The sequence below is a fragment of the Erinaceus europaeus genome, chromosome 13, assembly GCF_950295315.1.
Source record: "Erinaceus europaeus chromosome 13, mEriEur2.1, whole genome shotgun sequence".
Classification (NCBI taxonomy): Eukaryota; Metazoa; Chordata; class Mammalia; order Eulipotyphla; family Erinaceidae; genus Erinaceus; species Erinaceus europaeus.
In genome coordinates, this window is record NC_080174.1 from 95358346 (window position 1) to 95383868 (window position 25523).

A 25523-nucleotide genomic window follows, 5' to 3' on the forward strand; every position below is an offset into this window, starting at 1 on the left:
TTGAAAAATACATGACCCCTTCAACACAAGGGCTGAGACCTCAGATTCCTGAACAAATATGTTGTAACTTATGCACAAACTTAGGATAGAATAATATAAATGTATAAGGAGTGTGAACCTAGTGCTGTGACTTATGCCCAAACTTAGACTAGAATAATATTAATCTATAAGGTATATGAACTTAGAATAATATTAAAGTGTGTACGTGAAACAATATGTACTAGAAATAATATGTACATGAAACAGTAAGCGTTTACTTAGGACATATATAAGAAGTGTGAGAATATTAAGTGTGAAAGTATTCCTCTGAGTGTGAAATATTTAAATAGGCTGGAAATATGAGGATAAGTTGTTTCAGTTTAGAGTGTTTGTTAGAGTTAAAGTGAATATTTCAGTGTGAGAATATTATTTTGAGTTTGAAATGTTAAAATGCTTATTTGAGTGATGAAACATTGTTAAAAGTAAAGTGCTAAAATACTCTTTTGAGTTTTAAGTGACAAAGGAAAGTGAAAGATAAAACTTAGAACCTTGGCCCCCATGTCCTGGAGGTCTGCATAGATAAGTCCTATGCAGGATAAACGCCCTGAAATGGCCCTGCACAGGCATAAGATAAAGTCCAGTGCAGAGCAAGCTTTATGCGGCCCGGTAGTTCTTTGAAATGCCCCTGCAGGCCGGCATAAGATAAAGTCTTGTGCAGGGCAAGCTAATGCTGCCACTGAGTTCTCTGAAATGCACCTTACACCTGCATAAGATAAAGTCCTGTGCAGGGCAGGCCCTACGTCTTATCACCTGATAAAGTTAGACATACATGTCAGGAAGACCCCAATTCTCATTGGCTGGAAATGAGAATCCACATCCCAGCCCAGCTCAGGGATAAAAGGGATAAAAGCCACAGACATTCGGACATGGATGGCAACTTTTGAACTGCCTGCTAGTCTGTAAGTTCAGAAGCCCCCATCCGGCTTATCTGGTGGCATTTAGCACACCAAAGGTCAGGGAGGTGTCTGCAGATATCCCACCAGACCCAGAAAGGAACCAGCTGTTGTTGTGCGGGCCGCAGAGATGAGAGAGAGGTCTGAGCGAAGAGGGAACAGGTTGCAGGTGTCTGTCTGTCTCTCTCCCTCCCTATCTCTCCACCCCTCTTCATTTTTGGCTGTCTCTGTTCAATAAATAAATGAAGATAAATTAAGTCTCGTGCCTATAACATGTACTTTCAACCAGGTGCGCCATCACTGGACCCCACTCTCAATTTCACTTTCTCCATTCAAAATAATGAAAAATCAAATCAATAAAAAAGCAAACAGCTTAGATTGTTCTCGTTAAGTCACCATCGGGGCCAGAGCAGCTCACTAATTCGTTATCTAGAGCTTCCGGCTCCTTAAAAACCCCAAGAAGCCGACCCTGAACCACCAGGCTAGAGAGGCAGCACTGGGCTCCAGAGCAGAGACATCTGTGTTTCCGGGAGCGTCAGCTTAGGCCAGCCGCACGGGATGCTGGGACCTGTAGTTCGCTCGGATCTTCTCCCGCGGCTGACAGCGAGGTGGCGGACTACAGCTCCCGTCAGGCCAAGCGCCGCCAGCGGGGTCCTGCACACGCGCCGCTGAGCAGCAGGTTTGCCTTGCTGTAGCTGCGAGTAGGCCATGCAGAATCTGTTTCACAACGGGGTCAGGTCAGTCGCAGCTGGTGGGTGTCGCGTGGCGGAGGGAGCCGGCTGAGGCCTCGGCGTGACCCGGCCTTAAAGACCTGGGGCTCTCCGTGTGCGGGGAGGTGCGCCAGCCTCGCCGCTGGCCATTCTGCGCCGCCTCCCTGCTGGTCTGGGTCCCGCTTCCCCTCGCCCCGCTTTGGGGCCCGCGGAGCTGCGGGGAGGTGCGGGGCCCGCAGGGGCGTGGCGTGAGCCGCTGGGGCGGGCGCAGGGTGTCCCGGGCAGGCTCCGGCAGGGCTTCGGCGGGCGACCGAGGGCGCGGACCCGCGGCTGGAGCGGCGCTGAGCACGGCGGCCTCTGGCCTTGGTTGCGGGCGGACCGGCGCGTCTGCGCAGGCACGGGGCTGCGGTTCCCTAGTGCGCGCGGCGCCTGCGCAGTTGTGCGGCTGCAGGGGGCCGCCAGCTGCGTGTCTGCCGCTGGGCTGGACTGGCCTACTGGAGCTGGTCCCCCTGCAGGATCCTGTGCAGCGACTCTGCAGCCGCGTCACGTGCTGCCGTGCGGCAGCTCTGGGCCAGGCCTCGGCATTGTAGATGCTTGGTCACTATTATTATTTAAATGTTTTATTCTCTCCTTTTTTTTTTTAACTGAGAACTGAGCACTGCTCAACTCTGGTTTATGGTGGGGCATGGGTTTGAACCTGGACTTCGGAGCCTCCATGGGAGTCTATTTGCATAACCATTATGTTATCTACCCCTGCCCTATTTATTCCCTTTTGCTTCCCTTGTTTTATTGTTGTAGTTGCTGTTGTTATTGACGTTGTTGGATAGGACAGAGAGAAATGGAGAGAAGAGGGGAAAACAGAAAGGGGGAGAGAAAGACAGACACCTGCAGACGTGCTTCGCCCCCTTGAAGTGACTCCCCTGTAGGTGGGGAGCCGGGGTCTCAAACTGGGATCCTTAGGCTGGTTCCTGAGCTTCGCGCCACTTGCAGTTAACCCACTGCGCTACCGCTTGACTTCCATATACTAGATTTTTGTGGATGTTTTTGTTGAAGAAAAGTTAAAAGGTTAAAAGACATGTCAGTAGAGTTTGTGGGCTTTGTCATGGTCCTAATAGTCAGGATAACTTAAATCTTTCAATAACCTCTTCTGTTTCCATTGCACAGCTAGGGTATTGTACCTTTTATTCACTACAGTATCTTCCATCTAGGGCCCATACTGTCCAGTGAAGAGGCTGTGCTGATAGATTTAAACAGAGTCTCAAGCTATTGCTGTGACTGATCTTCCCTTTTCTGGCCTGACATTCAGGGAAAGAGGAAGAGATGGCAGTTTCTTGGGTAAGTGACTTGCCAACATCAATGTCTATTTCTTTTTCCTCTTGAATAAGCTGAATTTTAATTGTTACATGTTTCATTTACTGTTTGTTTCCCATCATATTTCTTTTTGTATTCTTATTTGCCAGGCAGTGGCACACCTGGTTAAGAGCATACACTATAGTGCACAGGGACGTGGGTTCAAGCCCCTGGTCCCCACCTGCAGCGGGATAGTTTCACAAGTGGTGGAGCATGTCTGCAGGTGTCTCTCTGTCTCTCTCCATTTCTATTTTCCCTTCCCCTCAATTTATGTCTGTCTTTATCTATAATAAAAATAAAGTTAAATTTTTTTTTAAGTTAGAAAAACAACCTCCATTCTTTAAAAAAAAAAAAAAAAGAAGTAGAAAATCATAATAACTAATCAATGGGAATTCATCAAATTGAAAAACTACACAGCCAAAGAAACTATCACACAAACAAAGGGATCCCTCAGAGAATGGGAGATCTTCAGATGCCATATATCAGTCAAGAAATGAATAACCACATATACAAAGAACTCAGCAAACTTAGCAACAAAAAACCAAATGTCCCCAACCAAAAATGGGCAGAGGATATGAACAGAATATTCAAAAAAGAAGAAAGCAAAAAGGCTAACATAGACATGAAAAATTGCTCCAGGTCACTGATTGTCAAAGAAATGCAAATAAAGACAACTTTTAGCTACCACCTAACCCCTGTGAGAATGGTAAACATCAAAAAGGACAGCAGCAACTAATGCTGGAGAGGCTGTGGGGACAGAGGAACCCTTCTGCACTGCTGGTGGGAATGGAATGTAAATTGGTCCAACCTCTGTGGAGATCTGTCTGGAGAACTCTCAGAAAGCTAGACATGGACTTTCCATATGACCTAGTAATTCCTCTCCTGGGGATATACTCACGGACACCGTAAGACCCAGTCAAAAAGATATGTATACACCTATGTTCATAGCAGCACAATTTGTATTAGTTAAAACCTGGAAGCAACCCAGGTGCTCAACAACAGATGAGTGGCTGAGAAAGCTGTGGTATATATACACAATGGAATACTAAGCAGCTATTAAGAACAGTGAACACACCTTCTCTGACTCATCTTGGATGGAGCTGGAAGGAATTTTTTCTCTTTTTTAAAGTAGATTTTAAAAATATTTGTGTATTTATTTAATAAAGGATTGAGAAATGGATGAGGCAGAGGAGATAGCAAGGGAGACACAGAGAGAAACCTGCAGCCCTCCTTCACATTTCATGAAGCTTTCCTTAAGTTTATGGGGACAGGAGGCTTGAACTGGGTATTTGCACATTTTAAAGTGAACACTTAACCAAGTGTGCCACCACTTGACCGCCTAGCCTTCTTTTTCTCTCTACCCAGCATTGTATATGGGATGAACTATTCTTATGTTGATTAGTGACATAGAAGTGTTGAAAATGTTTTAATTTTTGCAGATAAAAGTAATGTCATTAATCCGGTATTCCCACTGAGAAAGATTTCTTTCCTGGGATATCAGAGACCTAACAAAATTGTGCTTAGTTTCTATGTATGCTTTTCTTAGTTTTGTGTAAGATATTATAAAATTCAGTAAATCTACAAAAGGGTAATAAACCAGAATTACTCTTTTTTAAAAAATGAAACTTTATTGTTCAAATATGCAGATACCTGACACTCAGGGACTGAGCGATTTTTAATTGCCCTGTGACTAAACATCTTCTTGGTTAAAGAGATTATAAATGTATTTCTGTACATTTACTGTGGTTGTTCATGTTACTCTACTGAGTTGTGTGAGTACATATATTGCTGATTAGCGCTTTGATGTATAGCATGTAAATATGCTTTATTTTATTTTACTGCATTTTTTTTTGTGTTGCTGTTAGGTTTTGTGATTATACCAAATATTTTAAATGTGATGTAGTCTCAGTGGTACATTTTTCCATTTATGTTTTTATCATTGATGTTGAGCTCTAGTCTATGAAGACATTTCCAAATCAGTTATTATGTACTGTACTGAGGATGACTTCTATAGGTTTTTGGTTACTGTTGTAACATGCATGTGCATCTTAAGGACCAAAATACCCTTTCACTGCTACAGACTTTCCACAGTGGTTCCTTCCTCCTCATAGCATCTTTTTCTATTTATAAATTATATTTTACTTCCTATGATAGACAAAAATTGAGGAGGATGTATATTACTGGATTACTGTTCTTCTTGGCCCCCCTTTTTTTTCTGTCACCCTGTTTATTTCTTTTTCCCCCCTTTTCTTGCCCTTGTTGTTGAAGCCTTGTGGTTATTACTGTTATTGTTGATGTCGCTCGTGGTTGGATATGACAGAGAGAAATGGATAGAGGGGGGAAGACATAGAGGGAGAGAGAAACTTAAGACTCCTACAGACCTGCTCTGCTGATTGTGAAGTGATGCCCCTGCAGCTGGGGAGCTGGGGGATCGAACCGGGATCCCTACTCTGGTTCTTGTACTTTGCTCCACATGCACTGAACCCGCTGCACTATGGCCCAACCCTAAACCAGGATTATTTCCTGAGCTCATTGTGAGAACTTTGAATCCACTCCTGCAGAACGCCATTTTTTTCTTTCCATTTTATTTGATAGGAGACACCTGCAGGCCTGTTCACTGCTCATGAAGTGTCCCCCACTAAGGAGGGAAGCAAGTGTCAAACCTAGATCTTGTGATATGTACCCTTGACCAGGTTCACCCTGCCCTGCACGTGTTAATAATAAAAAGTTGTGTGGCTTGAGATGCTTCTTTTTTTTTTCTTTTTTAATATTTTATTTATTTATGAGAAAGGAGGAGAGAGAAAGAACCAGACATCACTCTGGCACATTTGATGCCGGGGATCAAACTCAGCACCTCATGCTTGAGAGTCCAAAACTTTACCACTGCATAACCTCCCGGAACTCTTCCTGTTTCATTTCTAACAAACTTAACAAATAATTAATTAATTATTTTATTTAAGAAAGGATTAATGAACAAAAACATAAGGTAGGAGGGGTACAACTCCACACAATTCCCACCACCCAATCTCCATAACCCACCCCCTCCCATGATAGCTTTCCCATTCTCTAGGCCTCTGGGAGCATGGACCCAGGGTCATTGAGGGTTGCAGAAGGTAGAAGGTCTGGCTTCTGTAGTTGCTTCCCCGCTGAACATGGGCGTTGACTGGTCGGTCCATACTCCCAGTCTGCCTCTCTCTTTCCCTAGTAAGGTGTGTCTCTGGGGAAGCAGAGCTCCAGGACACATTGGTGGGGTCTTCAATCCAGGGAAGCCTGGCCAGCATCCTGGTGGCATCTGGAACCTGGTGATTGAAAAGAGAGTTAACATACGAAGCCAAACAATTTGTTGAGCAATCATGGATCCCAAGCTTGGAATAGTGGAGAGGAAGTGTTAGGGAGGTACTCACTGCAAACTCTAATGTACTTCTGCTTTCAGGTATATATTTTGCAGTAGTTTATGGATACGTGTGAACATAAGCTCTCTCTCACAGAAACTGGTGTATATCTAGGTTTTGGGACTTTGTTAGAAAGTGAACTACCTGAGATGAAATTAGAGTGTACTATAAAAGGAAAGGTCTCACCTGAGTAATGAAGCCGAAGGGTTGTCATTCCACATGTGAAGTCTCAGGACACAGTCTGAGGTGAAGAATGTTGAGGTGGCAATCGTGTTGGTTAGGTTGTGATCGGCGGATGCAATATTATTTGGTTTGGATTGGGAGACGCATACGGGAAAGTGGGCCCTATCCAAGGGTTCCAGGACTGGGGGAAGTAGGGGCTCTATAGTGGAGATGTGAGGTTCCTGCTGTCTTAGGGTTCAAAAAGACAATCGATAGTTAATGTTATCATCACATTATTTGGTAATTGGGTTAACTTCGAAAAGTCCTTTTGTTAGGGTTTGCTGTACAGTATCCAGTATCTTGTATATAGCTGTGCTATTGGATGCTATGTGTTCTTTTTTTATCCCATCTTTTATTTATTTTTTTTTTATCACTGTGGCTTCATTATGAATTCATTACAACCAATGGCTATTTTCTTATTTATATTTTTGAGTTTTATATAGATGAAGAGAATTTAATAAGTAAAGTGAAGTAGAGATATATCTGTGTGTGTGTGTGATGTTATATTGTTATTCATATATAATAAATGAAATTCATGTTTATTTTCTTTTTATGAGAAGAACTGAAGATAGAAGACACACCAACTTTGAGCTCTAAGTCCCCAGGGGCTATAGGTTCAATTCCAGTTACCTTCTCCTTCACTCTCCCTATCAAATTCTCTTTACCTATATAAACTTTTCATTATAAATAAGGAAGGAAATGTCCAAAACTTCACCATTTGTGAAGAGTGCAGGTCCACCCCCTCCCCCCGTGCATGTGAGAACTAGGATATATAGAATCTTGGTCATTTTATATGGTAATGTGAGCATCCTTTCAGTTGTACTCCCACACAACTTTAAGGTTTTATCATTTACTAATTAGAAAAGTATAGAGGGGAAGAGTGAGAATAGGGATATTTCTCTGTCATGTGAGATGCCAGTGATTGAACTTGGCCTTGTGAGAAGCCATTGTTATAATCAATGTACCAACTTCTAGACCATAATTAAGAGGTATTTGATTTTCAAGGCACCAAAGACATATTTTATGATGAGACAATCCTTCACAGGTTTCCTAAAGTAGAGACTGAATGGCTAATCTGCTGTCACTCACATTTTCTCCCATGAACACATTGCACTTATTTTAGGGCTCAGTGACCTATGAAGATGTAGCTGTGATATTCACTCAAGAGGAGTGGGCACTATTGAATACTTCAGAGAAGAAACTCTACAGAGATGTGATGTGTGAAAACTTGAGGAACTTTCTTTCACTAGGTAACTCTAATAGCCTTAATTTTTCAACTAGAAGACAAATCACTTTTTCTTCACCAGTGTAGAGACAGAGATACTGTTCAGTGAACAAGGATTGATTGTGACTCATGATGGATGAAAAGTTCAATTTTTAAAATTTATTTTTGTATTAATTAATTAATTAAATTTTCCTTTTTTTTTTTTTTTTTATCAGAGCACTGTTCTGCTCTGGCTTATGGTGGTGCGGGGGATTGAACCTGGGACTTTGGAGACTCAGGCATGAGAGTCTGTTTGCATAACCATTATGCTGTCTACCCTCTGCCACGATTTTTATAATTTCTAATACGTTTTATATTCTGCATTTTTAGAAAAGATACAAGGACATTCCACCGAAGGCCAGCATATCATGCATGCGAGTAAACAAAGGTGAGAGTCACATTTACAATAAAGCATGATGTACCACCTAAAAAACGACTGTGTTTTCAAAAGTGTTGTCTCTGTAATTTACTGAGATCAGGTGACTGCATGGTTTCCGTGAATAAGTAGCATCATGGGTTCTTAATTGTGTGCTCTCTACTGACCTAACAATTGCATATGACCCCTTTTAAATCAGTTCATTCAGAAAATGAAAATTATAGTCACTGCCACAAATAGATCAAATTTTTAAATAAGCAAATCAAAAATACTTCATGACTAGGTTATAGAATTGTTGGATAAGTGACTCCAATATGATGTATGTGATGTACATGACTGAAGTTCCCTTATGTTATTTTACAGTAATACATCTGAGGCACTGAGTACCATAATGATGTCCTACATTATCTGTCTTTTCTTCACTTTACAGGAAAATCTTTCTCACATGTAACAAGTAAATGGAAAAATTTAAATAGGGGCAAAGATGTTAAGTATTTATAAAATAATACACTTGGAAGCAATAAGAATATCTTCAATGTATGAATATATATATATATTTAAATATATTTTATTTTCTTTTTTGTTGTCCTTGTTTTTCATTGTTGTAGTTATTGTTATTGATGTTGTCATTGTTAGATTGGACAGAGAGAAATGGAGAGAGAAGGGGAAGACAGGGGGAGAGAAAGATAGATACCTGCAGAACTGCCTCACCACCTGTGAAGAAACCCCCTGCGCATGGGGAGCTGGGGGCTGGAGCCATGATCCTTGCAAATATCTATATTTTTATGATACTTAGAGAGGCAGCCCTTCCAGAAAAGATCAATATTTCTAGTGCCAATTTTCAACATAGAGCGAAAACTTGCTATTAACCAATAGAAGTTCAATTAATGCATGCAAAATACTTGTAATGATACCATTATATTAGGCATAATATGTTTATATGAAAGTATTTAGGTATTATGAGTTTTATATTTGGCATAATATATTTATATGAGTATTTAGGTATTATGAATTTTTTAATTTACTTATGTATTGGATAGGGACATACAGAAATCAATAGGAATGGGGAGGTAGAGAGGGTAGAGACAAAGAATCCTGCATTCCTACTTCACCACTTGCAAAGCTTTCCTCCTGCAGGTGGGGATGGGGGCTTGAAGCCTGTCCTTTGCTCACTGCAGCATGTGCACTCAGCCAGGTACACCACTGCCCAGCCGTTTTTATCATTTTTTTAAACTTTACTTTTAACTTGAGATCTTTTTATTATTTTTCAATATCTGTGATTTTTTCATTTTGTTTTTTTAATATTTAATTGTTATCCCTTTTGTTGTCCTTGTTTTTTATTGTTGTAGTTAGTATTTTTAAAGAATTTTTTTAGCCTTTTAAAAATATTTTATTTTAATTTATTTATTCCCTTTTGTTGCCCTTATTGTTTTATTGTTGTAGTTATTATTGTCGTCATTGTTGGATAGGACAGAGAGAAACGGAGAGAGGAGGGGAAGACAGAGGGAGAGAGAAAGATAGACACCTGCAGACCTGCTTCACCGCCTGTGAAGCAATTTCCCTGCAGGTGGGAAGCCGGGGGCTTGAACCGGGATCCTTATGCCGATCCTAGTGATTTGTATCACCTGCGCTTAACCACTGTGCTACCGCCCAACTTCCATAGTTAATATTTTTATTGTTCTTGATTTTGTGTTGGATAGGACAGACAGAAATAGAGGATGGGAACACGGGGAGAGAAAGATAGACACTGGCAGACCTGTTTCATAGCCTGTGAAGCACCTCCCCTGCAGGTGGGTAGTTGGGGGCTCAAAAGAGGATCCTTATGCATTGCACCACATGTGCTTAACCCACTGCACTACCACTCGACTCCCTCCCTCATTATATGTTTTAGTCAAATCTATTTCTAAAGTCTGATTTTGTGGCTAATTAAGTAAAACAATGTCCTACATTTTGATAATCAATTACAGTGTTATTCATTAAAATGTCATTAATTAATTCTTCATTATTTTGCAGTAATACAACAGTAAAAATCTCTGAGGGCAAAGATAGTCATAATGCTAGACTATCTCAAGAATGTGAAGTATACAACAAATTATTCACTTATCCTATTCATCTTCAAAAACATGAAAGAATTCACAGTGGAGAGAATCCCTATGAATGTAAACTATGTAGTAAAACATTCAGTTGTTCCAGTCATCTTTGGGCACATGAAAGAACTCACAGTGGAGAGAAACCCTATGAATGTAAACAATGTACTAAAACATTCAGTCAAGCTGGTCATCTTCGGGCACATGAAAGAACTCACTGTGGGGAGAAACCCTATGAATGTAAACTATGTAGTAAAACATTCAGTTGTTCCAGTAGTCTTCTGGAACATGAAAGAATTCACAGTGGAGAGAAGCCCTATGAATGTAAACTATGTAGTAAAACATTTAGACGATACACTCATCTTCGGGTACATGAAAGAATTCACAGTGGAGAGAAACCCTATGAATGTAAACAGTGTAGTAAAACATTCCGGCAATCTGGAACTCTTCAGAAACATGAAAGAATTCACAGTGGAGAGAAACCCTATGAATGTAAACAGTGTAGTAAAACATTCCGGCAATCTGGTGGTCTTCAGCAACATGAAAGAATTCACAGTGGAGAGAAACCCTATGAATGCAAACAGTGTAGTAAAACATTCAGTTCTTCCCGTAGTCTTCGGGCACATGAAAGAACTCACAGTGGAGAGAAACCCTATGAATGTAAACAGTGTAGTAGAACATTCAGTTGTTCCAGTCATCTTCAGAAACATGAAAGAATTCACAGTGGAGAGAAGCCCTATCAATGTAAACAGTGTAGTAAAACATTCCGGCAATCTGCAGGTCTTCAGCAACATGAAAGAATTCACAGTGGAGAGAAACCCTATGAATGTAAACTATGTAGTAAAACATTCCGGCAATCTGGAACTCTTCATAAACATGAAAGAATTCACAGTGGAGAGAAACCCTATGAATGTAAACTGTGTAGTAAAACATTAAGCTGTTCCAGTAGTCTTCGCGCACATGAAAGAACTCACAGTGGAGTGAAACTCTATGAATGTAAACAGTGTAGTAAAACATTCAGTTGTTCCAGTCATCTTCGGTCACATGAAAGACTTCATAGTGGAGAGAAACCCTATGAATGTGAACTGTGTAGTAAAACATTCAGGCAATCCAAGGACCTTCAGCAACATGAAAGAATTCACAGTGGAGAGAAACCCTATGAATGCAAACAGTGTAGTAAAAGATTCAGTTGTTCCAGTTATCTTCGGTTACATGAAAGAATTCACAGTGGTGAGAAACCCTATGAATGTAAACAATGTAACAGAACATTCAGGAGATCCTGTCATCTTTGGGAACATAAAAGAATTCACAATGGTGAGAAACCCTATGAATGTAAACAATGTGGTAAAACATTCACTTGTTCCAGTAATCTTCGGATACATGTAAGAATTCACAGTGGTGAGAAACCCTATGAATGTAAACTATGCAGTAAAACATTCACTAGTTCCAGTAGTCTTCGGAACCATGAAAGAATTCACAGTGGTGAGAAAGAAACCTCATGAATGTAACCATGTAGTCTAATATTCATTTAAGCCAGTTTTCTGATATTGAAAGGATCTCACAGTGGAAAGAAACCCAGTGGATATAAACAGCAAAACATTGATTCAAGTCTGTCATCTTTGTCATCATGAAATAACTCACAGTGGAGAGAAATTTGATGAATATAAGCAGTGTTGAAAACATTCTATTCTGCTCTTTGTAAACATGAAAGAAATCACAGTGACACAAAACCCCCTGAATGTAATAGTTAGATGTTCCACTAAATTCAAATACATGAAAATATTCACAATGGAAATCAATCTTGAGCATAAACTGTACTAAGATTAGAAAGAAAGATGCAACCTAAGATATGATGCAGAGGCTAGTGGTTCAATGTAATAGTTTTTGGTGTGAGCTTCTGCAGTCCATGGGTAGTTATGTTCTGTTTTATTGTGTCTCTATCTCTCCATCTTGTGATAATATATAAGTAAATATCTTTAAATGTAGGGATGACAGTTCCATGATACAAGTGAACGCATACCTCTGATTATTCTATAAATGTAAAGAGTAAGTATTTTGATTCTTTCTCTTAAATTCTAATATATGAAAAATCCACTTGGTACTGAGAACTTACTGATGTCAACAGTGCTTAGATATATTGTAATCAATAATGGTTTTTGCCCATATAAGATCACTGGAATTAGAAAAACAATTCTTGCCCTCGGAGTTGAGTGGTAGCGTATTGGGTTAAGTGCACATAGCGCAAAGCACAAGGACCAATATGAGGATCCTGGTTCAAGCCCCCGGCTCCCCACCTGCAGGGGAGTTGCTTGACAGGCACTGAAGCAGGTCTGCAGGTCTCTCCCCCTCTCTGTCTTCCACTCCTCTCTCCATTTCTCTGTCCTAGCCAGCGACATCAACAACAACAGTTACAACAATAGAAAAAGGGGGGACAAAAGGGAATAAATAAATGAATAATTAAAAAAAACACAATTCTTGGGAGTCAGCCAGTTACACATCAGGTTAAGCACACATGGCATCACGCCTAGGAGTGGCATAAGGATCCTGGTTTAATCATTAAGCTCACCACCTGAAATGGCAAACGCTAGAAGAAGAACCACCTGAAATGGAGTTGCCTCACAGGTGTTGAAGATCTGCAGATGTCTCTATCACTCCACCTCTTTGTCTTCTACTCTCTCCATTTCTCTGTCCTATCTAACAATGACAACATCAATAAGAACAGTAATAATAATTACAACAACAATCAAATTTTTAATATTTCCTTTTGTAGTGGTTATTACTGTCGTTGGATGGGACAGAGAATTTGAGAGAGGAGAAGATGGGGAGAGAAAGACAGCTGTAGACCAGCTTCACCACCTGGGAAGCAACTTAAGCCTGCGCCACGTGTTCTTAACCTGATGTGCTACCGCCTAGACCCCATCAAAAAATTTTTTAAAAGACAACCCTTTATAAAAAAGATAAACAATTCTTTTGAGTGTAGATATTTTAGAATGACTTTACAGACCTCATAAGTAACTTGTCCTGGAGAGCCCAGTGAATGTAAAACAGTGGAATAAGAATGGATGCTACAATATGTGAATCTTAAAACTTTTTTTTTTATATATTCTCCCTTTTTTGGTGGCCTTGGTTTTTTACTGTTGTCGTTATTGTTGTTATTGATGTTGGTTAGGAGAGAGAACTGGAGAGAGGAGGTTCCTTCATTAGCACAGTGGGTTCAGCGCACATGGCGGGAAGCTCAAGGACCGCTATAAGGATCAAGGTTCCAGCCCCTGGCTCCGCACCTGTAGGTGGTCGCTTCACAGGTGGTGAAGCAGGTCTGCAGGTGTCTGTCTTTCCTTTTCTCCATTTCTGTCTGTCCTATCCAGCACTTAGAGCAGTGGCAATAATGACAACAACAAAAAAACAAATGGGGGAAATTGAAAAAACAAAAAGTGATGAACACCTGTGGTGGGAGTTTAATTAGCTGTGGTCTATCACAGCTGATCCAGGGATTCAAAGGGGCCAGGTAAGAGGGTCAGAAAGTGGTGAGAGCACAGCGTGGCTGGAGGCTGAGGCATGCTGACACCAAACTGGGACGCTGGAGCTGTAAAAATGAGAATCTGCAGAACCATTATGCTACCCTCTGCATACAACAGTTTTGTAATTCAATACTCCCTTGATTAAAGGATTTTTTGTTTTGTCGTCCATTCACTTATTTACTCATGTATTTATTTTATTAGTGGTTTAATAATGATTAACAAGATCCTTGATTCCCACCACCAGAGTTCCATGTCCACCAGAGTGCCCTCCACTGGAAGCTTCCATATTCTTTATCCCTCTGGGAATGTGTATATTTAATGTCTGTTTTTAAAAGATTTTTAAAATATTTGTTTATTCTTTCATTGCCCCTTGTTTTATTGTTGTTGTCATCATTGTTGGATAGTATGGAGAGAAATGGAGGAGGGGAGAAAGACACCTCCAGATCTGCTTCACCCCTTGTGAAGCAACGCCCCTTTAGGTGAGAAGCTAGGTGCTCGAACCAGGATCCTTAAGCCACTCTTTGTGATTTGCGCCACCAGGAGTGTGTATTTTTATTGTCACCAAGGTTATGGCTGGGGCTTACTTCCATCACTGAATCCACTGCTCCTGCTGGCCATTTTTTTTTCTATTTAATTTGATAGGACAGAGAGAAATTGAGAGGGGAGAAGGAGAGAGAGGGACCAGGTGGTGGCATGCCTAATTAAGTATATACATTATAGTGTACAAGGATTTAGTGTCAAGCCCTTGCAGGTGGGAAGCTTCATAGAGGGTAAAGCAGGGCTGCAGGTGTCTCTGTCTCTTCCTCTCTATCTCCTCTACCTTCAGTTTTTCCCTGTGTTCACTAATAAATATAAAGTATTTTTTCAAAACTGAGAGACGGAATCTGGTGGTAGAGCAGCAGGATCAGTGCAGGTGGTGCAAAATGCAAGGACAGCATTAGGATCCCAGTTTGATCTCCTGACTCCTCACCTGCAGTGGAGTTGCTTCACTTGTGGTGAAACATGTCTGCAAGTTTCTGTTTTTTATATTATTCAATTTTTATTATTTATTCATTCCCTTTTGTTGCCTTTGTTTTACTGTTGTAATTATTATTGATGTCGTTGTTGGATAGGACAGTGAAATTGAGAGAGTAGGGGAAGACAGGGAGAGAAAGATAGCTACCTGCAGACCTGCTTCACTGTGAAGTGACTCCCCTGCGAGTGGGGAGCCGGGGCTTAAACTGGGATCTTTTCGCCATTTCTTGTGCTTTACGCCACCTGCACTTGCTGTGCTACCGGTTTCTGTCTTTCCCCCTTTTCCTTCCCCTCTTCTCCATTTCTCTCTGTCCTATCTAACAATAAGAACATAAGTAACAACAATAATAATACCTATAACAAAAATGGAAAACAGGCAACAAGAGGGAAAATGAATAATAAAAACTTAACAAATAAAAAATAATGGAGAGACAAGAGCCCACATAGTCAACGAATGCCACCTCTCCAGATTCAAAGGATGTCTCGAAACTTTACATCAGGCTCAACCTGACGCTGTTGACTGGCTACGGAAGAAGGGCAAACGCTAGTAGTAGTAGTAGTAGTAGTAGTAGTAGCAGCCAAGCAGTGAAGCAGGTCTGCAGGTGTCTTTCTCTTCCTCTCTCTTCCCCTCCTCTCTCCATTTCTCTCTGTCCTACCCAATAATGACAACATCAGTAACAACAACAATAATAATTACAACAACAACAAAGGCAACAAAAGGGAAAATAAAATTACAAAAAAAATTTTTAAAAAGCTTTCAGCCTTAGTTCGTTACTCATGAAGTTTTCCCTCATGCAGTTGGGGAGCAGGGGCTTGAATCTGGTTCCTTTTGTAGTATGTGCACTGCACTAAAGCCCTACCACCCAGCCCCCAATGAGAAAAATTTTTTAATACAAGGTAAAGTTTTGCATAATCTAAAATAGACAAAAAAGAAAAATGAAGAAAATAAAGGGAATTTTGGGAGTCAGGCTGTAGCACAGTGGGTTAAGTGCAGGTGGCACAAAGCCCAAGGACCAGCATAAGGATAATGGTTGGATCCCCCAGCTCCTCACCTACAGGGGGGTTGCTTCACAAGCAGTTAAGCAGATCCGTGTCTACCTGTCCATCTTCCCCTCCTCTCCATTTCTCATATCCAACATTGACAACATCAATAACGACAACAATAAAAAAGGCCAACAACCCCACCAATGTGTCCTGGATCTCCGCTTACCCAAGAAACTCACCCCAGTAGGAAAAGAGAGAGGCAGACTGGGAGTATAAATCGACCAGTCAATGCCCATGTTCAGCGGGGAAGCAATTACAGAAGCCAGACCTTCCACCTCCTGCAACCCACAATGACCCTGGTTCCATACTCCCAGAGGGATAGAGAATGGGAAAGCTATTGGGGAGGGAATGGGATATGGAGATTGGGTGGGGGGAATTGTGTGGAGTTGTACCCCCCTATCCTATGATTTTGTTACTGTCTCCTTTCTTAAAAAAAAAAAAAAAAAAAAAAAAAGGCCAACAAAAAGTGAGTAAATATTTAAAAAAGGAATGTAGCCAGGTATGGGGTTGGGTCGCTGAGTGAAATGTCGCTGCCTTGCTTCGTGTGCAGCCAGATTTAGGCCAGCTCTGGCCATGTCACAGGGTAGAACAATTGAAGAGCCCCAGTTTCTTTGGTTCTTCGGACAATCAGAGAACTGAAGACTGAAATGCAGGAGGTTGAAGCAAACAAGTTTTCAATCATTGTTCCCCAGATCCCTTCCCCACTAGGGAAAGAGAAAGGCTGCAGTACTGACTGATCAGTCAACACCCATGTTCACCAGGGAAGCTATTCCAGAAGCCAGAACTCCCACAACCCCATCAATTTGACGTGATCTGGGGCTTGTATTCAGCTTAGGAGCCTCTGTGACCTCTGCATGCCTGTAGATCTGAGCTGACATTCTGTGGTCATGAGTAGCAAGGTTCCAAGCTAGCCTAATATCAGGACTCATCTTCCTCAGGTGGTAGATAGAGTATGTTGTCCACCCTCCCTTCAGAGGATGGAACATTCTCTATCATTGTTGATCCAAGTTGAGGGTAAGGTCCTATGGGGGGCCACAAAGTCAAGCTCTCACTATTTGCAGTTGATATGATAGTTCACATAGAATCCAGAAGAAAGTTACTGGAAGTTATTAGGCAATGTAGCAAGGTGTCAGGCTACAAAGTCAATGTACAAAAATCAGTGGCATTTCTTTATGCAAACCCTAAATCCAAAGAAGCGTATATCCAGAATTCACTGCCATTTATTGTTGCAGCAATTTCAATAAAATATCTAGGAATAAACCTGACCAAAGAAGTGAAAGACGTGTACACTGAACTGAATCAGTATTCAAAGAAATAGAAAGTAATAGGGGCTGGGTGGTGACACACCTGCTAGAGTGCACATATTACAGTGTGCAAAGACCCAGGATTGAGTCCCTGGTTCCCTCCTGCAGGGGGGAAGTTGTACAAGTGGGGAAGCAGAGTTTCAGGTGCCTCTCTGTCTCTCTTCCTCTCTAGCCCTCCTTCCCTCTCAATCTCTGGCTGTCTCTATCCAATAAATAAAACATTTTTTAAAAGAACTAGAGAATGATAACAAATCAATGGGACTACATCAAATTGAAAAGCTGTACAGCCAAAGAAACTATCACACAAGTAGACCATTCATCAAATGGGAGATCTTCACATGACATACATCAGACAAAAAATGAATAACCAAAATATACAAAGAGCTCAGCAAACTTAGCAAAAAAAAAAAAAAAAAAAAAGGAAATGTCCCCATCCAAAAATGGGCAGATGATAGGAAAAGAATATTCACAACAGAAGAAATCCAAAAGGTTGACAAACACATGAAAAATTGCTCCAGGCCACTGATTGTCAAAGTAATGCAAATAAAGACAACTTTGAGATAGCACCTTAACCCTGTGAGAATGTCAAACATCACAAAGGACAGCAGCAACAAATGCTTGAGGGGCTGTGGGGACAAAGGAACCCTTCTGCACTGCTAGTGAGAATGTAAATTGGTCCACTCTCTGTGAAGATCTGTCTGAAGAACTCTCACAAGGCTAGGCATGGACCTTCCATATGACCCAGTAATTCCTCTCCTAGGGATATACCCCAAGGACACCATAAAACCCACCCCAAAAGATATGTGTACACCTATGTTCATAGCAGCACAATTTGTATTAGCTAAAACTTGGAAGCTACCCAGGTGCCCAACAACAGATGCGTAGTTGAGAAATCTGTGGTATATATACACAATGGGATACAACGCAGCTATTTAGAACAGTGAACCCACCTTCTCTGACTTCTCTTGGTTGGAACTGGAAGGAATTTTCTCTCTTTTTTAAAGTAGATTTTTAAAATATTTTTTTATTTATTAGATAAATGATTGAAACTGAGAGAAATGCACTTCACCTGATAATACTTATTTTATTTGTACAACATTCTTGCATTTTTTACTTTTTTTTGGACAATGACACTACAGAGAGGCCTAGTGTGTTATAGTCACTCTAAATAGTATAATTTCCATGCTTCCATAATGATGTTAATTTTATAAAGAGCTATGTGTGTCTAGAGATGTTTGATTTCTAACAAACATCATAATCATCATATGTGTTCTTTTTTATTCCATCTTTGTTATCACTGTGGCTTCATTATAAATTCTTTACACTCAACAGTCTTTTTATTTCTTACTTATATTTTTGAGTTGTATATAGGTGAAGAGAATTTAATAAAGAAAGTGAGGTAGAAAGTGAAGTATAGATATATCTATCTCTGTGTGTTTCATATGAAATTGTTATTCATATATAATAAATGAACTTAATGTGTATTTCCTTTTTATGAGAAGAACTGAAGATAGAAGAAGACACACTAACTTTGAGCTCTAAGTCCCCAGGGGCTATAGGTTCAATTCCAGTTACCTTCTACTTCACTCTCCCTATCAAATTCCCTTTACCTTTATAAACTTTACATTATGAATAAGAAAAGAAATGTTGGAAACTGCTCCACCACTTGTGAAGAGTGCTGCCCCCCTACCCTCCCTCCTCTTGTACATCTGAGAACCAGGATATTGAATCTCATGCCTTTTATATGGCAACATGATTACCCTATCAGTTGTAATCCTGTTGGGAAATTGTGAGGATGTGGTTGAGCTTCGCAGAGCTTGACCTGAGTAGTAAGTCTTTCCTGTCAGTCTCTCTCTCTCTACTGAGAGGTTGAGCAAGGAGGGACAGGAGTAACCCTAAAGGTGTGCCTTATACTATCAGACTCCCTGCCTCACAAAGCACCTCACATTCGGGATACTATGGCCATTACATAAAATGGAAGGGGAGATGTTGGGTAATTGTGAGGAACCTCACAAAGCACCCTGCATTCCTGATAATATTGCCTATCTACATAATCATTGTTTTGCCTGAAATATCCCCACCCATTGCATTCCTTTGATCTATCTTATTTCTACCTTGAGACCTGCCCCGGCCAGCGGGGTGGTGAACAGGGGCTAGGAACCTCAGGACCTGGAATGACAGGGACAAGAGACGTGAAAGAACGACAGTAAGACAGGATTCTGATCAAGCTGCAAAATTTTATTGTGTTCACAGGCATTATAAGGCTTTGGGGAAGGGGAGGAAGTGCTAGAGGAGGAGGAGGGGGAGCAATCTTCAAAGTGGAATGTTCCTTACAACATACAATGGCCGAAACCATGTTTGTTACTACAACTATGTGTTGTGTCACTTGATTGCTGATAAATGGTCTACCTGAGGGGAAATGGTCTGCCCAGGGGGAAATGAAAACTTGTCTCGAGGGCTTCCATTGTTTCAAAGCTTATCAAGAAGAGAAATGGCTCCTGGCAGAGACCCTCCTTGCCTCCAGGGTAATATGAATCCCACCAGTTAAAACCCTAGGAACAGCTGCTAATAAAGTTTCTACCTTCCCAGTGCCCTTTTGCCTTTCTCCACCCCTTTCAAAGTCATTTCTGTTTCTGACTTGTCACTTCCGGGTCTGGCCTTTAAAAGTATTGCTCTCAGATCAATAAAGACATTACATTGCCATGCTGTCACAAGTTTAGGAGTTATCTCTCCCGTGTCACTGAGTGAGTAGCAGCTCAGGCTGGCTCCAGCTGCATTCTCACCGAGAGAGTATGCACCCAGGAAGAGGCACCCGCATGGTAGCCCAGCAGTACTCCCACACATTTGCTAAGGTTTTATCATTTATCAAATACAAAATTATAGAGGGGGAATATTGAGAATAGGGATATCTCCCTGTCACATGAGATGCCAGGGATTATATTCAGGGCCTCGGGAAAGAGAGTTCAATATTCTAATCAATCTAATCATATTCCCCACCTGTCACTTTTTTTTCTGTTAAAGAACTGCTTTATTAATACAATGTTAGACACACAAACCACAAATTGTTAACTTTAAATAAGTCAGGCATAGCAAATAGGTGGCTATTCAATATCAAGGGCTGACAGAATACTTGATGGAGACTGGAACATATCAGATTCCCACAGTGGGGTGGGCATCTTCACAGGGGAAGGGGGACCCAGGTTCAACAGCTTCTCTAGTTCCTTGTTCTTAAGAATCATGAAGGACACAGCACTCAAGGACAGGTATGCAATCTGATGTACTTCTGTTGAGTAGTATGCCAGCTCCCCCGGCTTAAAGCTTCTGTCTCTAATCCTACTTAACTAAGTACCAGCATGCCTGCAGGGCATTGGTTTGATCCCACTTAAAGCTGCAGTCTGTTTACATAAACCACTGTTAACTAAGCACCACCCTCCCTCCAGGGCATTGGTTTTATCCCCACTGGTTCACGATGTCTTTTTGCTCCACCCCCTCTCATAGTCACTCTCTTTTCCATTGTTTTTTCGCTCCACCCTCTCTATGTCACACCCTGTTTCCACCCTACTTGGCTAGTATATATACAAGCTGCTTTTCTGAGTAAAAACACTTGGAATTGCTTTCTGGCTCTGAGAGATCCAGGTGTATCTCCTGTGACGTTAGCTAAGCACTAGTTCCTGATCCCTCTCCCACGCAGCAGCCTAGGTTGGCTCCAGTTGAGTTCTCTCCAACCCAGAGAGCACTTGCTCAGGAAGAAGCACCCTCAGGCTATACCAGCATTCTGCAAGCAGGTCGAAGCTCTCAAAATCTAGAGGATTATAGGGAAAGGACTTTTCTATTTCTGGATAGGTGTTATTTGACACAGGAGTCATGCTCTTTGCTTTAAATAGTTTCCATGAACTTTTGGGCAGAGAAAGTTTTCTGTCTCTGTATAAAGGGTCCATTAGTCTGCACAGATGTTCCTGTGCTTCTGTTTACATTCTGCCCATGAGTTCAGTGGTCTTGTCTATTCTGCTGCCCCCTTCTCTGAACCCTCTCTTCCAGTCCTCCTCGTGAGAAAAAAAAGTCACAGATGGAGGGACTGATATTCTTCTCACTCTGCAGTAACTGGACAAGGCTCTCTTCTGCTGATGCATTTCACAGACTGTCGTTCTCTGCTGTATTGCAGGATAGGCAGCTTCCCGAGGATAAGCGGCATCGTCTCATCCATGCCCCAGGGCTGAGCTCCATCTAGCAGTTCCTGGCATGTCTGCAGGAGCAGGCTGTGCCCATAAGCTGCCCACTTGACCTTAATAGCTGGAAGAGTAGATGGTGTTTGCCAATGAAGAATAATAGGAGGTAAGTCCGAATTATTGTAAATATTAAAGAGATTTAATGTAGTTAAGGATTTTGCTAGCTGGATATTGGGGGCTACATTCCTCCTTTATCTTTATTTAATTGAGCCTTAAGGGTTTGATGGGCCCTTTCGACAATGCCTTGTCCCTGTGGATTATAGGGAATGCCTGTGGTATGAGTAATGTTCAAGAGGGAACAAAAATCTTTAAATTATTTGCTGGTAAACGCAGTCTCATTGTCAGTTTTCAGTTGAAAAGGTAAGCCCATCACAACAAAACAGGAGAGCCTTTGTCTTATAAGCTTTTTAGAGCTTTCTCATGTCTGAGCTGTTGCCCCCATAAATTTAGAAAAGGTATCAATTGAGGCAAACACATATTTTTGTTTGCCAAAGATTGGTATGTGGGTGACATCAATTTGCAAAAAAACATTAGCTTTTAAGCCTCGGGGGTTAACCCCAAGAGTTTGAATAGTAGGTGTTTTTATGAGACTTGCACAGGAAGAACATGTAGCAAGCATATGTTTCAACTGTGATAAAGGAACATCAGGAAATCGAGCTCAAAGGCCTTTAAGATTAACATGGGTTAGGGAATGAAAGTCAGCAGGATCAGAGACAGAGACTAGCAGAGTTCCTGTGGACGCAAGGTGGTCAGCTGCAGCATTACCTTCAGACAGGGAACCAGGAAGAGGGCTGTGGGAATGAAGGTGTTGAATATACAGTGGTTGGGTTCGAGAACAGAGCATAGAGGCGATTTGAATCAAGAGAGGGGGAAGTGGATTGTCATCAATTTTCACATAAGAATGAGCAAGCCATGGAAGTAAGTGAACAGTATACACACTGTCAGAAAAAAGGTTGAAGGATTCTGGTACGGCTTTTAATGCAAGGAAAACAGCATAAAGTTCTTTGTACTGAGGGGAATTATCAGGCAGTTCAGTAAAGAGAGGTTTGGGGTATTGCTGGTCTGGAGAATATATAAGGGCAGGAGGAGCTCCCTTTTTTCCACCATCAGTGAAGACTGTAGGAGCAGAGGGAATGGGATCCTGAGAGAAAAGTTTAGGTGCTAGTAGAGGCAAAAGAGGTAAAGAAGTTATCAATTTATTAGAAGGAAAATGGTTATCTATTTGTCCTGGAAACTCCACGAAGCTTATGGCAAAGCGGGATTGATGGTGTATGAGCCACTCTGTATCTGTGAGAGAAAAGGGCAGAATAATTAAATCCGTTTCTTTCCCTAAGACCTGCACAGACCTATTTCTTCCTTGGCGAACCATGAATGCTAACACGTCTATCTCAGTGAGGAGTCTTGGAGCTCCACCTACTGGATTCTGAAGCCACTCGAGAACCCCATGGTTCTGCCACAATGCCCCCACTACTGTGGGGGTGGAGTTAAAGATTAGAAGGTTTACTGGAGAGAAGGGGGAGAATCACACAAGGTGCATGTCCTGGAGGGCCTGGTTAACCCTTTCCAGTGCCAAGGAGGCCTCGGGAGTTAACCTACGTTTTGAGGAGGGCTGTTTGTTTCCTTTTAACAGGTCAAACAGTGGTTGGAGGCAGCTTGTAGGCGATAAAGATACTGCCTAAGCCAATTTAAATTTCCAAGAAAACTTTGTAAAGAAGCAAGAGTGAGGTTAGAAGGAAAAGTAACACTAGGTTTTAAGAAACGAATTTGCATTAGAGAAATCTCTGAACCTGTCAGCCTGGCTTTATGGGCGGAGACAGATTGACCCGGGACCCTGGCTGGATTGTACGCAGTATCTCTTTATTCATGCTGAACGCAGCACAATCTAAGCCGAGCTAAACTAAAACTAAAACGAACATGCTGTCCTTATATACTTTCCAAGTAGGGTGTGAACAGGATGTGACATAGAGAGGGTGGAGAAAAAAGTGACTGGTGAAAATCAGGGTGTGACAAGGAGAGGGGGCAGAGCAAAAAGATATCATGAACCAGTGGGGATTAAACCAATGCCATGCAGTGGTTATGTAAATAGAATACAAATGAAACCAAATGAAACAGAAGGGGTTTTTAGAAGCACAATTAGAAGCATACCAACAATTCCCCCTTTCTTTTTAACTATTTGCCATAGTATTAGGAGTGCGGGGCACTTTGTGAGGCAGGGAGACTGATAAGAGGCACAACTTTTGGGGTTCTACTGTCCCTCCTTGCTCAACCTCTCTGTAGAGAGAGAGACTAACAGGATTGACCCACCCCTCAGGCTCAAGGCCTTCCAAGCTCAACCATATCATCACCATTCCCCAACATCTCCCTCTTACTTAATGGCCATATATAACTTGGTCAATGTCTGTAAAAGGCTTCATCTCTGTCAGGGGGAATATCAGTGTAGGGGTGAACAGAAACCTATATCATACAGGCATTTTCAAAAGAACTGGCATACAACATGGAGGAACAAAATAGGAGAGCAGCAATAACTAGTGAGATGCCTAGAGGAGGCCTGAGGGGGCGTTTCCTGCCTCAAAGGGCAAGGCCTAGCAGGTGAAAGGGCATTTTTTTTGCCTCTGGGGGCATCAATTGCCTTTGTGGGCATCTCTTGCCTCAAAGGGCCTTCATGCCTCTGTGGGCTTGAGCTAGTAAGGAGGGGGAGTTTTCTGCCTCTGGGAAAGAGCCTGCAGGCGAGGGGACATGGCCTATAAAGTCCCAAGACTCTGGCTGCAAAGTCCATGCACTGCTACTACTGTAGCATTGAGAAACCCAGCAGCGTAAAGGGAAGCTGCTGTAAAGTTGTATGAAGTGTCTAGGAGCTGTACCAGTAAGTCCAATGGAGGAGTCAGTCCAAAGTAGATGACCACAGAAGAAAATGCCAGGGGATGAAATGCTGCACGTATGTCTCGATGGGGAATATCAGCCACCGGAATTCTGCTTCTCTGTAGAGTGAGCTTTGGAGTCTGTGAATTTGTTTCTACAGGTCGTGCCAGGTCACATCATTGGTTTCTGGGGGTGTGTTGTAGTCATTCCATCTTGTGGGCGATGTCAGAGAACAGGATCCAAATGGATTTCCAGGAATTCCATTTGAGTATATGCTTTTTCATGTGAAGACTTGACAGCTGAAATTCACTTACTTGTCAAACAAAACTTGTAGCAGATTAAAAGTTTATAATTGATAACTCCATTATAATTGGAAGTCCTTTCTAGTATGATTTTAAGGTTGTTTAAACAGTTTAAACTCAATAAAATGTAGAAAGGTAAACAGAAGAACCACGGTTAGAAGCCTCAGGTATGAGAATAATTAACATAATCATTGCACTATCTGCCCCACCCATAACTCATACCGATTTCAGGATTAAACGTTTCAGATTTATGTCAAGATATAAAAAAAGAAATCAAAGGAGGAAAAAACAATTTTTTTGGATTGTTTCTGGATATCTAGAGAAATCATGGCTGCATCCAGCATTTTTTTAAGTCAATGTCATACAAAAATTCAGTCATTCAAATCACTCTCTTATGAAACGCAACTGAAAGCAGACAGCAAACTTAAGATATTCAGAGAGAACAGAGATAAAAGTGGTAGGCAGTTTTTGCTTCTTTCACCTTTAACCACCAAATCTCACCATGTAGCATCATGAGTCCCCGGAGGGCGTCCTAGTCCAAAAAGCTCCTTGAAATTCCATTTAGGGTGCTTCTGACTGTTCCTGCTGGATTGCTTCAGGCACCCATTTTTAAAAGTGTCTTCCCATCGAAGAAAGAATCTAATCAGGAGAGTAGAACTAACCATGTGTCTCCATTCTTGGGGACTGCCAGGGTACTGGAGAATGCTCCTCAAACTAGAGTAGTCCTTCTAAGCAGGAGAAGTCCAGAAAGTCCCAGGGGAAATCTCCATGCATATCCCAAGCTCTACGACGTTCATAAAGAACCAAATTGTGGCTGGGAGCAAAATATAGTCCTTTTCCTCGGGAAACATGGGAGTGGGAATCCAGAAAGTCCAAGGAGAAATCTCCATGCATCTCCCAAGCTCTATGATTAGGGTCACAAG

The 25523-nt window shown here is 41.6% G+C and overlaps 1 protein-coding gene across 2 annotated transcripts; it reads left to right on the top strand.

Moving 5' to 3' along the window:
• The first annotated feature begins 1517 nt into the window (after positions 1 to 1517).
• On the top strand, positions 1518 to 12524 carry LOC132542415 (zinc finger protein 14-like). 2 transcript variants are annotated; one of them, XM_060204995.1, is made up of 5 exons: positions 1518 to 1669; positions 2851 to 2977; positions 7730 to 7856; positions 8201 to 8258; positions 10260 to 12524. In XM_060204995.1, the coding sequence occupies exons 2-5, from the start codon at positions 2963 to 2965 to the stop codon at positions 11833 to 11835; spliced, it is 1776 nt and encodes a 591-aa protein (XP_060060978.1). In that variant the 5' UTR covers positions 1518 to 1669; positions 2851 to 2962; the 3' UTR covers positions 11836 to 12524. The 2 variants fall into 2 exon arrangements, with proteins under 2 accessions (XP_060060978.1, XP_060060979.1); XM_060204996.1 differs by lacking the exons at positions 1518 to 1669; positions 7730 to 7856 and having other exon boundaries at positions 2808 to 2977.
• The last annotated feature ends 12999 nt before the right edge of the window (positions 12525 to 25523 follow it).

What these genes read in the sequence shown, in the direction of transcription:
- LOC132542415 (XM_060204995.1), top strand. An exon ending in GAGGAACTTTCTTTCACTAG is followed by an intron (nt 7,857 to 8,200) that starts GTAACTCTAATA and finishes CTGCATTTTTAG; the next exon opens with AAAAGATACAAGGACATTCC. An exon ending in ATGCATGCGAGTAAACAAAG is followed by an intron (nt 8,259 to 10,259) that starts GTGAGAGTCACA and finishes ATTATTTTGCAG; the next exon opens with TAATACAACAGTAAAAATCT.